The following is a 15,554-nucleotide window of genomic DNA, read 5'->3' as shown; positions in this document are numbered from 1 at the left end:
GTGTGTGTGAGTGTGTGTGTGTGTGTGTGTGTGTGTGTGTGTGTGTGTCTGTACAAGTGTGTATATGTGAAAGAGAGAATGGCAAGTCACAGTATAAGACAATGTTTAAGAGTCATCAAGCCATGTCAAATGGCTCTAGAAGAATAGCAGAATATCCAGACTGCACAAGCCGGATTGGCTACACTAGGTCCACCAATAATGAGTTGATGATTCTGTGCAAAAGGAGTTCCATTTGTCAATAAACCGGAGTAGTACATCTTGTTAGCAACCAAGTGAACCTCCGCCAAGCCATCAACAATTGATCTACATCCAGAGCTACCGAAGATGCTCGTTCAGTCATCAATGAGAGTCAAAGATGAGTTGTTGATGGCATGGGCTGCCTGGCACTGAAAGTGATTGGATGCAAGGTGCTAAAGAGGTGGAGTGTTTCTCCACTTCGGCTTGTCACACTCATACGGGAGTGTTACGTTTGAGATCACTGGCTGAAGGAGGGATCTGTTGACTGAGGTTTGTGAAAGTGGTGGAATGGCTAGGTCTGGTTGACGTCTCCCCTGGAGTCTCTGACCCTCTATACTTCAGAGGAAGAGTCTGGCATCGGCCCTTAACTTTCGAGCCTGGATCATGAGGGGGAATCCCTTTCATTGAGCTTCCAGTTAGCTCGGGTTTGGAGGGAGGCCGTGGTAGTCCTGTTGACTGGCTGCACACGAGCTCTGGTTTCGAAGGAGGACGTGGTAAGAGTGTTGAAAGGCCGCTAGAAAGCTCTGGTCTGGATGGTGGGCGAGGAAGTGCTATCGATGGACTGGACGTGAGCTCTAAATCCAGTGAATCAGAGACAGATGTTTGGCTTCCAGAGGGCTTGGTTGTAGACAGTGCTCTAGGGACGTTCCAGGAGAGTTCTTTAGGAGATGCAGGAACTTTCTGGTCGAGGTGTGTGAATGTGGAGGAGTGGCTGGGTCTGGTTGCACGCTCTTCAGCTTCAGGACCTCCAGGCCTTGGTGGAAGTGTTCGGCAACGATACTTAGCCTTGCAACTTGGGTCTCGAGGTGGAGGTCCATTCGAGTCAAACTCCCAGTACCGTGATAGTGAGCTGGTTTTGATTGATTGAACGGACTGGTTTGAACATGCTGATGGTGTGGTGGCCGATTCATCATGACAGGCTATCTTAGACAGGGACTCTGAAGTTGAATTGAGACTTTCACAGGTTGAATGTTGAAGTTTATCATCAGGTAGATCACTGGTGGATGCTATGGGTTCATCATCTGATTTTTCCTCAAGCTCTTTCTCCTCTTCGTTGGTCACCCGAAATTCTTTCAGCTCTTCATCTGACTGGCTTAGCATTACCCCACTGCAGACAGGCAGCTCCTCCTGTGATCCTTCCTCTAAACCCTTAATGACTACATCAATGTTGGTAGTCGTCAGTGGGTGTGACTGAGTGCATTGCTTGTCTGTCTCCTCGGAGAGCATAATATCCAACAGGAGTGTTTTCTCTCTCTTCAGCTGCTCCTTCAGAGAACGAGGCACATCTGGGACCAACCATGCCACCAGCATACTGAGGAACATGGCCAAGTTCTACAACACAACAACATACAGAATCAAACATCCAGTCCACTATTATAGGAATATTTTTTGTTAAATACAATTTAAGCTTTTTAATAAGTAATTTTGATTTGTTTCTCAGTTTGCAAGAACATAGACTTTGCAAGTCCAACAGACTTCCACTGTAAGCATTAAAGTCAATCATGAAATCAAAATTGACAAGTCTTATTTTTATGGAATATTGCAGTGTTTATTACAAATGATTTATCTGTCTAGGTGCGAGGACGGGACAACCTGTCACTCACATGAGATCACAGCATTAGAGAAAAGTTGTTTTACTTGGATATGTCACAATAGAAAAGAAAATACCATTGCAACTCCCGTTTCATGCCAACTTCAATCTTGTCAGTGAAAGGTTTGTTGACAAAGAGTTTTTCTTTTTGTCAAAATAATAAAGATCAAACAAAAAAGATTCACAATGACTAAATTTAATTAGAAAATGGAGTTCCCTTTCGTTCTGGAACTCCTACGTCTCGTCGGAGGAGTTTCCAACGAATTGGGATCATGCTAGGGAGAGCAATTGCCTTAGAGTGAACTAAAACGAGCCAATGAACATTGGCATGCAGGACTTGCATTTCACGCCCCACCTGCCAGTGCGGGTATAAAGCGGAAGCGAGCGCACACACATATGCTTTTTGCTTCGGAGTCAACCGGTTGTGTCCTCTGAGTGGATGAGCTTCAAGATTGAGATTATCTTCACGCTCAACGAGTCTGCTGTTTCCTCGAGATCTCTCTGTGTTGGTGTCCCGGCGCTTCAGCAATCTTCGCAATCTCCCGGGTGCCAGCTGTTGCTTCACGCGATCTGCTTTTTTTTTCAAAGAGCTGTTGTCACAGATGGTATTCGGTTGAGTGCACACAGCGGGCTTGCCGTTTCCCCGCTGTGTTGCCACGTTCATCCCTGTGTGCTTCAGCACAATAAGAGAGCGTTTTTTCTGTGGAAAGAGCAACATGGGTAAAGATCGCGTCCTTTTCAGGATGACGTTTCACCCGTGTGTTTCTGGATGCGGTCAACTTCTGCCTCCGGTTGATGGTCATGATTGTTCCCTCTCGTACTTGGGCCTCGCGCACGCTGAGGCAGCATTCGTGAACGAGTCATGTTCTCACTGTGGGAACATGACCGTCGCGGTGCTGAGACTTAGACTTAGACTGCAAACCCTCAAAAGAGGGGGAGTTCCTTTGGTGATTCCCCGATCTAGTTCTTCTTCTGGTTCACTCCAGAAAAAGGCTACTTCGGCTAATCCCATTGGTGGTCTGAGGGTTACAGTGAGGAATGACCCGCCAGGTGAAAGAACCCCGTGGACTTCCCACTTATCTGCATCGCTGCCATTGGAGCCCCTGAAGGAGCGCGCTGGGCCATCTCGTGTGGTCCCAGTCGTTTCCTTCGGGGCTCCGCCGGAGGACCAGATGTCGATCGCTGCATCGGAGGGAGAGCGGTCATCTTCTGGGGATGACAACTCAGCTGCGCTGCCCCCTTCGGGTGTGGTAGTGTTGTCCGAGCCAGATCCGGAAATGGCCGCTATGCTTGCCCGGGCGGCCGAGAGTGTCGGGTTCGTGTGGAACCGTGCTGGTTCTCAGCGCTCCGCCGTGGTTCGTTTCTTTCGGGAGGTGCATGAGGAGGTGACGAGATCATGGACGGCCCCTCTGGCGGCCAGACACAGGTCGACTCCCTCCTCCTCCCTCACCACTCTCGAGGGTGGGGCAGTGAAGGGATACGAAGGCAACCCCCCAGTGGATCGGTCTGTGGCAAGACCGCGTCCACCTGACGGGGTAACCCTTCGCTGCCCTCCCACGCATGTAGGTTCTCTTCCAGTCTGACTAGAAAGGCTTACAGTGCGTGTGTAGAAGCTGCTTCTGCCCTGGATGCCATGGCGTTCCTCCAGGTCCACCAGGCCAAAGGCTCTCTGTGACATGCAGGAGAGTGGTACCGACATAGGGGTGCTCCAAGAGCTGCGTACGGCGACGGACCTCGACCTACGGGCGACGAAAGTCACCGCACGTTCCCTGGGCCGGGCGATGTCCACTCGGTGGAGAGCTACGCCCCAACAGTTCTCCGTCGCCCAGAAGCAGTCGGAGGTCATCAAGAACATCATGCCCCGGAGACAGGCTGTGGCTGCCCCGTCCCCATCGGCTGCTCGTCACCGAGGGCGCCCTTCTGCCGCCGCCGCCGCCTCCGCCCCTGCCCAGCCTAAGCAGCAGCCAGCAGCAGGGTGCCGGCCGCAAGAGAGGTGCCCAGCCCGCTCGGAGTTCGTCTAAGCCCCCCAGTAAGAGGAGAGGTAAGCGACCCTGAGAACCAGAGGACGTGATGGCTGCTCTTCGGGAGGGTGCCTCTGCACCTCTCCTTCCCCCGAAGGGGGGCCGGGTGGAGAATCTTCCTTTTCCTTTTGTTTCTGTTTTTTAAAAATTTGTTTGTTTGTTTGTTAATAAAAAAACAGTTTCTACTTCCTCTGGGTCACTCACGGTCGGGACTGGCAGTCCAGGTCGACGCTCAATTGCCTCGCCGCTCCCAGTTTCCTCCGTCCAAGAAGGCCAGAATGACAGTGTGCACCGCCACGTTGCCTCGCCGCTCTCATTCCCCTTGCCCCAGCACTTAGATGTCAGTGATGCCGCTATGGCCTTGTCACTCTCGTCTCCCACTGGGCAAGGAGGCGCGGAAACCAGGACTCGACGCCCCCGGGCCTCGCTCCTTGTTTCCCCTCCTTCCTCCGCCTTGGGACAGCCAGCAGCCGAACACCTCCGGGCCTTCCCTGCTGTCTGGCCCCCGGTGGAAGCAGGTAGGTGTTGCCCCACACACCCAGACCCCTCTCTCGGCCGCAGCAATGCCTCCAGAGTCCGGTCCCTGCCTTCCACCTCGCTGCCCCTCCGTGGGTACGCCGGTGGTCTGGGTGGGCTCGTTGGTATGGTCTCTCGAAGCATGGTTCCGAGGCCGTCCCGCTGGCTCATCCATACCATCCGGCTTGGCTATGCAATTCAGTTTGCCCGCCGGCCCCCCAAGTACAGGGGCATCCGCTTCACCCAAGTGCGGAGCGTCGATGCCCGTCTTGAGGAAAGAGATCGACTCCCTGCTGGCGAAGGACGCGATCGAGCCGGTCCCTCCAGCCGAGATGAGGTCTGGGTTCTACAGCCCTTACTTCATTGTACCCAAGAAAAGTGGTGGGTTACGGCCGATCTTGGAGCTGCGAGTTTTTAAATCGAGCCCTACACAAGCTCCCGTTCAAAATGCTCACGCAGAAGCGCATCTTCGAATGCATCCGTCCCCAGGATTGGTTTGCAGCGATCGACCTGAAGGACGCGTACTTTCATGTCTCGATTCTTCCTCGACACAGACCGTTTCTTCGGTTTGCGTTTGAGGGTCGAGCATATCAGTACAAGGTCCTACCTTTCGGCTTGGCCCTGTTGCCCCGTGTCTTCACGAAAGTCGTGGAGACATTGTTCCCATGAGAGAACATGGCGTTCACATTCTCAACTATCTCTACGACTGGCTTATAATAGCTCACTCGCGAGATCTGTTGTGCGAACACAGCCGTTTGGGGCTTCAGGTCAACTGGGACAAGAGCAAACTCTGCCTGGTGTTCTGGTGTAAGGCGCCTCGCTGACGGACATCTGTAGAGCTGCGGGCTGGGCGACACCTAACACGTTCGCTAGATTTTATAGCCTCTGTGTTGAACCTGTTTCCTGCCGTGTACTCGCTATGGCCAGTAGCGCGAGGAATTAGGTCATGTCGGCTTGCTACGGCATTCCCGCCCCATGGGCCGGATACATGCATCTTTTTGCTCAGTTGGATCTCCAACATACGGTTAACCTCGTGAGTTCCTCCATCACCCCTCCAGCACCAGGCGAGCCGGTTCGCCCGGCGCCAGGTCTATTACCTCTCGTAGAGTTGTTATTAGACTGGGTGGCCTTACAGTGGCCCCCACGGAGACCCATTTTTTCCACGTTCCAGCTACCCTCCAGGTTAGCTCCGTGTCTTTCCCTCGTCAGACCTGTTCTGTCGTCCCTGCTGAGTACGCTCCCACCCCTCGGGCTGGGACTACCTCAGGGGCTGCCATATGTTTCACTACCCCACGGGTTAGTACATATGTGTATTCCAGTACCTCCCCTCGGGCGGGCAGGGGCTCCGCAGCGTTCCCTCCTACGGGTTGGGCACGTTTCCCCAGTGTTATCCAAATCCACTGAGCGGGTCTTGCTGAACAGCAGTGTGATTCTTCCTAGGATTCTTCCTGGCCCCTTCCAGCGTCCAGCTTAGCTTCCCGCCTAAGCAGTTTCTTAGTTTTCTTTACGGTGGGAAGCTAAGCTGGGTGCTGGAAGGGGCCAGCACCATGGCGTTTAATAGGGATCCCAATTCGTTGGAAACTCGAGCGAACGAAAGGGAGCATCTCGATTACGTATGGTAACCCTCGTTCCCTGAGGAGGGAATGGTGACGTCTCGTCCCGTCGCCATGCTTGCTGTACCTTCGCGGAGGACTGGACACCGTCCGACTCCTCAGCGAAAAGCATATGTGTGTGCGCTCACTTCCGCTTTATGGTGCGGAATGCAAGTCCTGCATGCCAATGTTCATTGGCTCGTTTTAGTTCACTCGAAGGCAATTGGTCTCCCTAGCATGATCTCAATTCGTTGGAAACTCCTCCAACGAGACGTCTCCATTCCCTCCTCAGGGAACGAGGGTTACCATACGTAACCGAGACGGTTATATTTTATGTTGATAATTCTTATGTTTAACTAAGTAATTAATAAATGTTTATAAATTTTTTTTTAACATTTGGTCAAAGTTTGGTCTGTTACAGTTTGACACATTTTTGTTATTTTGCATATTATCAGAAAATTCTAGTCATTAACAAAAATCATATGCCATTTTAGTCAAATAAAAACTAGAAGATGGACTAATACTTTAATTTAATGGACATTTTTATCATAAGACAATAACAATGACAAAGAAAAACTGTAAAAGTTAACACTGCCTATATAGGGTATGTTGGGTTTTAAAAATAAATATGCAGAGTTCATTATTTTTATAAATACTATTTGCTGGTATTTTCTGCATGTACATATGGAATTCTAAAATAATGTCCATCTGTCAATCGGGTAAATAGGCTTTTGTTAGTTAGGTCACAGTTCTTCCGGCATCCGGCATCCGGCATCCCCCCCCCCCCCCCCCCTCACCTCCACTTTTATTTATAATATTTCAGCTCTATTTTAATCTTCTACCAGTAGTTCAAAGGGGGGAAATTAGACAGCTTGAGCCCCCTCATTCTGAACAGAAAGCAAAATCTGTTTACCTTCATCATGCAAAGATTATATGGACATATGAACAAAAGCTTCAGGGATATTATATCACGACTCTTCCTGCTATCGTTGCATGGATATCATGTAAAAGATATCGGGATGACATGGCCATGACATTCGTTGAAAAATGTTGCACAGACTAAATTATTTATTTTTTTAAGGCACAGAGAGATTAAGTTGTATTTAACCTACAATGTTCCTTGAACAACAAGAAAAGCAGTAACAAAAACTGACCTGGAAAAAAATAACAAAAGCCAGGCGTGCAGCAAGCACAGACCAGTACTGCTTAGAAAGCTGGTAAGATTCGGGAGACCAGGGTGGATCTCGATAGTCTTTGTACCTATGAAGATGAGGAATTGTTCGAGGAGAGAGAGAATGATATCAGGTATGTAGGAGAGTACAGTTCACATGAGTATGTGTATGCATGTGTGTTGTGTGTACCTGCAAATACGGAGTTGTCTGTCAAAATCAGTGTCATGTGGGGCAGTACCAGGTTTAAAGTTGCTTGTGTTGAAATAAGCCAGTGTGTGGTTGGTAAAGCCATGCATGGTGCCTGTCTCACTGTACAAATACTGATACACCATCCGAGGAATGAACTCCGATGTAAAGGAGATCACAAATGCCTTGAGGGAATAAAGATAGAAAGAGGGAAAAAAAACGTTAAAATATCTGCATGCAATGAGATAAATCATACTAACAACCACCAGCAACTATATATATATATATATATATATATATATTTTTTCATCATAAGTCACAATCTCTGTCTTAACACTCACATTAGTAATGACAGCAAACTTGCTGATTCCACTCAAGATGTTGTACCATATGCCTGTGAAAAGAAATATAAATATGCAACAGTGTGAACTAGAATGAATAACAGTCATGTTAAATGTAACCATGAGTACCGTAAGTCTGTCCAAATTTGCTGCTATATTTCATACCAATCTCTTTAGCACTGACTGCATCCGGTCGGCGTATTTCAGTCACGAATTTTGCCGCATCTAGTCGGATTTCAATGACGTTATTAAGCAGAGCGAAGACTGGTGCCAGCGGGAAGGAGGCCACAAAGAGTGTGACAAATCCATACTGAATAACTGCAGACAAACAAACACATACATCAGGGACCCATTGGCATAGATTTTGATATTTTTTATATTTCTTGTTAATCACTGTGTCACTGTGGCTTCCCATACAGCTGTTTGACTACAGTGAAGAATTACTGCAAGTATTACTAACTTATTTTGCCTTGCAGATGGCTGGGATTTCAAAATACACAACTAAATAAAATAACACATGTAATATTTGCTCTCTCTCTGTTACAAAAGGTTACCGACCACTGCCAGATTCTCTGTTACAGCCTGGAGTCATTTCTTTCTTGATGCATTAATATTTAAATGTTTTTTCTTTTCTTTTTTTTACCAAAGTGACTTAGACGTTTTGACAGAAAGTAAAGCAAAGGAAGTGTAGTGTTGCCAGATATACCGGCACTACAAAGGTATCACGATACTCTGCTTTTAAAAACAGTACGATTTTATTTTACTGGTACCAGTACTTTAAGACAGTGTTTTAGTAAGAGCCGCATTTCCTGAGTTGTGTCAACATGCGACAGCAGGGCTCTGCTTCCACTCCCTGCAGGAACACTGACTATGCCAAACTTTTTTTATCCATGCAGCAGAGGACTGCATGCGAAAAGTTATTGACACGTTAGAGCGTTAAAGAAAAATGTATGAATGAGAAAATAAAGCCAGGGACGTGCTTGATGTTAAAAAGAGTTATTAAGTGGAATAAGCCTTAAAAAAAAAAAAAATCAATGTCATACTCATGCGCTACGGTACGCTACCACACACCTGAAGAGTGAAATCATAATTTGGGTATCGTGACAACACTAATCAAGTGGCAGTCTTCACTGCGTACAATGCTTAAAGGGGTCATGAACTGAGAAATCTAATTTTCCTTGAGCTTTTGACATATAATAGGTCATCATACTATGAGAATTTCCTGCAAATTTCAGAGCTGAAAACTTCCTTGTTAGTCCAAAAACAGCTTTTATTGTCACCAAGCCCAGCGAACGACTCGTTGTGGAATGTGCCTATCTAGGTGAAAGACCGCCTCTACAGAAGAGAATCAATGCCTACTTCATCATTGCAACTTTGGCCCCGCCCACTGGCATGTTGAATCACTGGACTAAAAACAACATTACCTTCCAAAGGATCCTAATGCTAGGAAAGTGGTTATTTATTTTCAACAATGTGAATGTCTCAGTTGAGCATAATTTATTTGTATTCGGTACATTTCACAGTGGATTCTTTGCTAAATCAGTCGCAATTTCAGTGCAGGCTTTGCAAACAGACTTTTACAAAGTTTTCATTCTAATTCCTAATCTGTGAGCAGTGATTTCTGAAATGTAATGATTCATGTACTGTCAGATGTTCTTTGTCTATGTGTCAGTAAATCAAACCAGTGACTAAACGGTCAAATTCACATAGTTTTTCTTAGTAGGATGAAAATAATCTGTTATTTAAACTGATTAAATTATATATAGAAAGTGATCAAAGAAAGTGTAATACATATAATACTAGCTATTTCATATGCAAAGATGTTAGCCAATCACCGCAGCGGGCGTTCACACTGAAGTCTCACAGCAGACACACCCCTTTCAAATCAGCGTTCAAATCAGAGGGATCAAATCAGGGTAGGAAAAATGCCTTTTATTTCTAAATTATGACAATTAAAAATCATACTAACATTATGAGTGCACCCCAGGAAACATTATGTGAAGTTCACAACGTAAATTCATGACGAGTGAACCCATCTAATCTTTCAATTAACTGCCGGAGCATATAAGCAGCCGCTCACCTTGCTCTGGCATAAGCTGTTTTGGCATCCCTCCACCTTCCCAACTCCACCAACATAATTTAGGCATCTTGCTAGTTGCTACCATACTCATCATCCAAGCATTAGTAGTCCCACTGGGGGGTATATCTAAGCTCAAGTTGAAGCTGCATCTCTGAGCCCCTCCACTGCGGACAGCAAGCCAAATACGCTTAACTCTAAACTCTATCTCAGGACAAATTCAACCCCCTCTGCTGCACTGTCATCATCCACTCTGACCACCTGCCTGGAGGAAATAAAGGCGTGGATGAAGACAAATTTCCTGCAGTTAAACAGCTCAAAGACAGAAGCTATTCTAGGAGTACCCCTCATCAGGTCCGGACATCAGACATCACTAGCATTATTTTCTCTGGCCAGGATATTCCACTTTTAACATCAGTCAACAACCTGGGTGTTAAAATGGATTCTCATATCAACTTTGATGCTCTCATCAAACATCTGTGTAAGACCTCCTTCTTCCACCTTAAGAATATCGCCAAACTCCGTCCTATGCTTAATCTTGCAGATGCGGAAAAGCTTCTCCACACCTTTGTCATTTCCTCTCACATCTCCTCCTCCAGACTGGACTACTGCAATGCGCTCTTCATCGGGATCCCTGACAAAAGCACTTTAACAACATCTCTCACCATGAGCGAAACACCAGTGCAATGAGCAGTTTGCGTGGCAGCATTACAGGGAACACTAACCTAAGAGGAAACAGACTTTGACAGAACACCTGTTCCGGATTCTTCCTCTGCTATTCGCTTATGTCGGTTACATCGCACGATTTTAGCCCTGATTTTCACTCACCGACAGTTATGTGGAAATCGAACACAAATATCCGAAATCGGAGGCAAATCGGTGCTAATTCAAGTGAGTGACAATCACGTAGTGTGTATGATCGAAGACGCAACCTGAGAGAAGCGCCAATGTGTTGTCGATGATCGTGAGATATTTAGCATGCTAAATATCTGGACCTTTCTATGACTCAGAGTCTTGCAGTGTGAAATGTGTTTTGCCTGAAATTACATTGACAACGGCCTACAGCTAATAATGAGAGAGCAAGATACAGGGCAAGGGAGAATTTCAAGAGTCATAGATCTGCAATAAAACATTGGCAAGCATGGCTTCTTGAAGCAACCATTCTCTCCTTCATATTCTTTTTTTCTGCAAATCAGCACACAGACAACTTGGATCGCAAGCTTTTTGTGGGCTATCATTTTAACTAGGGCTGAACGATTAATTGCATTTGCGATAATATCATATGATATGATAAAACAAGATTGTTTAACCGCAAAGGCTGCGATTACACTCTAGTCACGTGACACGCGAGAGCTTTGGTGAAAAGCATCAACTTTGCAGGCTATGCATATAGGCCTGGCCTACAGGAAAGAACATTTTATTTTTAATCTACCGTATTTAATATTGTGTTGGAATATACTATACAATAGGGGTGGGAGAAAAGATTCTCTCTCCAACGATTCTGAGCTTAGTTTTTAACCACAGATGCCAAATGATGCTGTGTGTGTTTTAAAACACCCGTATTCTGCTTGCTTCCAATTCCTTACACACACACCTATCGAACCTTTCGATTTCAAATACTCACGCGCGCTTTGTGAAGAGCGTTCGCACATGTGACTGTGTGCGACTCTGTGTAAGTGGTTAAATGTACTTGCATCTCAAAATGATTTTATGACGCGAAATGAATGTAAACAGTCAGTTATGTCTTAAAGGATTAAACAGCAGGATTTAATATTTCAAAAGAGATCTGTGCATAATGTGAATGCAGCTTATTAGATCTCCCGCTGTGTATGATTTTATCAGTAATAATCAAACAGTAAAATGAGAAAAATCACTCTCATCTCTTTAATAAAAAACGTTCAGATATATAGCCTACTCTTAAATACTGAAAGCACTCTTTGTTTATTGCTTGTAATATGTTTTTTCCCTATTTATTATTTACTAGCTTTTAAGTTTTTCATCACAGTAAACGGTATTATCATGATATTGAAATAAGTTGCAAAAGAAAGTGTTGTCATATAAGAAAAAATTGATTAAACTTGTTATATTAACAAAAATAACTGAACATTTAAATACAATAAAGCAATACACAAAAACTGTATAACGTAAACAAATGTTTCAAACAGAAGGTACAAATTTACAATAAGGTATCAATTGTTAACATTAGTTAATAAATTAACTAACATTAACAATGAGCAACAGCTATATTTGTTGCAGAAATGATAACTCTTTGTAAATGTTAAAAAAAATACAACTGATCATTGTTCGTTCATGTTAGCTCAGGTTCATTAAATAAATAGAGTAAAATAATGTTATTAATTATGTGTTATTAAATGTTGAAAATTAACTAAGATTAATAAATGCTTTAGAAGTACATTTCATTGTCAGTTTATGTTAACTAATTGAGCCTTATTGTAAAGTGTTACTGAACAATAATAAATAATCAAAACATTTTCAAACAATATCTAGGCTAGGGCATGTTGTATTCCAGATTAAAATGTAAAAATTTAAAAATAAATAGCCTATTAAGCCATTAAGTATTTGGTGCTGCGATGAACGCCATTGCGAATACAAAAATATGAGCAGCTGCTTTGTTTACGGGGTTACCGGAGTAACCGCTGCATGTCTTTTGTTCCATCAGCGCCATCTACTGTCAGAGAGTGAATGTGCATTACGTCATTACGTCTCCTTCACTCGTTCTGCCAATGCTTCTCATGCTTGTTGGGCTTGTTTACATAAGAGTGTGCTTGCCTCTTTGAGGCAGCGGTGTTGTGCATTTTAACCAGTTGATGGGAAAAGCATTCTTAAAATACATTCTAAAAATCGGAATAATTTGTAATAAATAATTATTCACTGTATTTTTAAGTGCCCACGATAACAATATCGTGCATGTTCATTATCGTGATACATTGTATAACCATATAACATGTCTAGTGTGAACAAGTCTTTCGTTTAAACTTGTCTATTTTTAAACAAATTAAAATGTAATTAAATAAGAGCCAGGATTACTTTAACAAGATCTTGCTTTCAAAATGTAGACTAAGCTTCTTAGTTGTACAGGCTACTAAAAGCTATGTGACAATTCAGAGTGCAAAACCTAACGTTAATTCTGATTGGACCGTAGCACCCAGAGTTGAGGTAGTGATGTGGCTAACAATTATACTTAGTTATTTTACCTCAAAACTAAAACTGTCAGAGCCAACTAAACGGCATTCACATTTTACTTAAATAATGTGATAGAGTGTGTCATTATATTTTGAAGAACTATTGTGAATAAAGTTCACTGGTGATGAATCATTCACAGGAATGTGTTTAAAAAAACTGTAATTTTTGGATGACTTTAAAAAAAACATTAAAAAGCCAAATAAGACTTTCAAGTTATGTACCAAGCACATAGTTATGACATGCTGCTAAACATTTTTAGGATGCACGGCATTCAAAACAAGTAGAATAATGAAAGCGATGCACCAAATGTAGCAGTCATTTGAGCAAATTGTTCAGTTCGAGCATGTGATACTCACCCATCTCCATGTACTCTGGGCTTAAACCCTCATATGGCTCCAGATCATAGTCCAAATCCCAGCGCTGCGGTTCTCGTTTGGAGTCTTTGTCCTCCTCATCTGCCGATCCATCTTTCTCCTCCTTATATGTGCGATACATCTTCTTCAGCTTCCTGTAATGTCAAGCCGAATTTCAGCGCAGCTGTGTCATTTTAAAACCAATACTTCCTCCATTACTCACTGTGCACTGCTTTGGTAATGTTAAACAGTGCTGAGAATCAAATTTTAATTGAACAAGAGAGTTAGGGGCTTCCTTTATAGACTAGGGGTACTTTAAGGAATCAAAGAAAATTAGCAGAGAGACCACAGGGAAGACTTTGCGTGTGTATACAGTATGTGTGTAAAACACTTACGGAATGGCAATTTCAAACACATTATTCTGAATAAGCTGCTTCCCCAGCATAATGATTCCCAGCTGAATACACACTTCAATAAGACAGCCACCTGGAGAACACTAGACAAAAAAACACATGTACATGCAAATAGTTAGTTGCATTGTGCTAGAACACTGAAGACAAATATGTTGTTGTTTTAATAATTACCTCTTCCATGCGGAAATCCTTAAAGACATAAACATAGTCACCAGGACGACCGGCAAACCTAAATTAGCACACCAGAGTTATGAGAGATATTTTAAATTATTCTCTGGATTAAACTAAGCTAACCCAGAAATTTAGCATTTTGGTGTTAGACACTGATGCCACACACACTACACAGTGAGAAACTACATCGAAAACTACAACTATATAGACATACATGTAACACACAGACAGCACAAAAGAACTTGTTATACAATTGTAATACGCAGCTGGAAATTTATTAATAAAATATGATAATATTTTACAAAAATAATTTATAGAAAAAAGCTTTCATTCAAATGCACGAGACACGACTCAAAAATTATATAAAAGAGCATGGAAAATATAGTCAAAAATCAAACTAGTAGATAGAAGAAGAAAAAAATAGAAAATTACTCTAGAGTATCTTTTTTTTCTCAAAATGTTTGTGATTTTAGGTTAAAAATGTTTTGCTCATATAAAATGTTCGTATGAAACAAATGCTCACTGCAAAGTGATATATACAATATAAACAACAAATAACTTTCTCAACAATGCAGTACACAGGACAGACATACAACACTACAGTATACAGTATAAAAACAACACATAACACTACAGTGAGACAAACGCTACAATATACAATAAACACAGTACTACAGAAAGCACACAACTACACTGCAACACACTGGACATGACAAACGGTAACAAAGTACATTATAATAATCCAATTATCATAGCTCTCAACAAAGACAGAACGTCACAATGGTTTGGGTGGGTATGCTAATGGGATTCCATTTTACCTGCCCTTAAAGAAGGCCACATAGAAGACAGGTGCAAATGCATTCATGCTCTTCAGCAAAAAAGCTTTCAAGATCACATGTTCCTCAAATGTCGATTCAGTCTTTGGAATCTCTGCAAGTTAACATCATATTCATAACAATCATCATTGTTAATCTTTTTTTAAGTAATTTAAGTAATTTTTTTTCTTCAAATTTCATCTTTTTGACATGTAAACACACACCAAGCTCTGTAATCCAGGCCGCTATAGCGCCGTAGATCTCATCCAGCACCAGAACCACCAGCAAGTTGATGATGACAGCAGTGGTTGTCACGGTAACACGCACATTAGCCTTGGCCTCGTGATCAGGGTTCATTGACATAACAGCAAACACAATGATGCGGTAGAGAATCACTCCGGACACGGCAGAGAACGTGACCCCAACCTGAGAAAACAGATCAATACGAATTTTGACAATATAAAAACACTAATGTGACACATGCTCTTTTTAGGAAAGGTACCCACCATAAGGAGGATAGAGGATATGTTGATGCAATATCCTGGCAGCCGGTCAGTCCATGACAAAGACTCTGAGGCAAGCTACAAGAACAACAGCATGTTACTCCATATGCTCACCATATCAGACACATGAATACACTATCTACTGGGAGAAAACAATACATGAATGAAATTTTTGCCAGATACTGATAAGCAATAATAATTTTATGTTATGCTAATAGCCAATATGATGGCCCATACTATAAATGTATACTATTTTGCCCTTTTTTTAACAGAACATCAACAATGTTCACACTAAATCTCTTATCTAGAATTTTTACATCTTTCTGGAAAATCTGGCATCAAAACATAGTGTACTGTCGAAA

The 15,554-nt window shown here is 43.2% G+C and overlaps 1 protein-coding gene across 1 annotated transcript in view; it reads right to left on the bottom strand.

Moving 5' to 3' along the window:
• Nucleotides 1-22: 22 nt before the first annotated feature.
• Nucleotides 23-15,554, bottom strand: part of LOC130071322 (anoctamin-1) — a 37,324-nt gene continuing 21,792 nt past the window's right edge. Inside the window, exons 16-26 of the mRNA XM_056236040.1 lie at nucleotides 15,196-15,270; nucleotides 14,914-15,115; nucleotides 14,693-14,804; nucleotides 13,875-13,932; nucleotides 13,686-13,786; nucleotides 13,294-13,445; nucleotides 7,822-7,974; nucleotides 7,657-7,709; nucleotides 7,319-7,500; nucleotides 7,112-7,217; nucleotides 23-1,569 (exon numbers count right to left, since the gene is read on the bottom strand). Of these exons, the coding sequence (XP_056092015.1) occupies nucleotides 451-1,569; nucleotides 7,112-7,217; nucleotides 7,319-7,500; nucleotides 7,657-7,709; nucleotides 7,822-7,974; nucleotides 13,294-13,445; nucleotides 13,686-13,786; nucleotides 13,875-13,932; nucleotides 14,693-14,804; nucleotides 14,914-15,115; nucleotides 15,196-15,270 (2,313 nt within the window). The 3' untranslated portion in view covers nucleotides 23-450. The remainder of the gene's footprint in view (nucleotides 1,570-7,111; nucleotides 7,218-7,318; nucleotides 7,501-7,656; nucleotides 7,710-7,821; nucleotides 7,975-13,293; nucleotides 13,446-13,685; nucleotides 13,787-13,874; nucleotides 13,933-14,692; nucleotides 14,805-14,913; nucleotides 15,116-15,195; nucleotides 15,271-15,554) is intronic.

Source organism: Rhinichthys klamathensis, unplaced genomic scaffold, assembly GCF_029890125.1.
Source record: "Rhinichthys klamathensis goyatoka isolate OS25496 unplaced genomic scaffold, OSU_Roscu_1.1 h1tg000436l_1, whole genome shotgun sequence".
Taxonomy (NCBI): Eukaryota; Metazoa; Chordata; class Actinopteri; order Cypriniformes; family Leuciscidae; genus Rhinichthys; species Rhinichthys klamathensis.
This window is presented reverse-complemented; position numbering and strand designations above follow the sequence as displayed.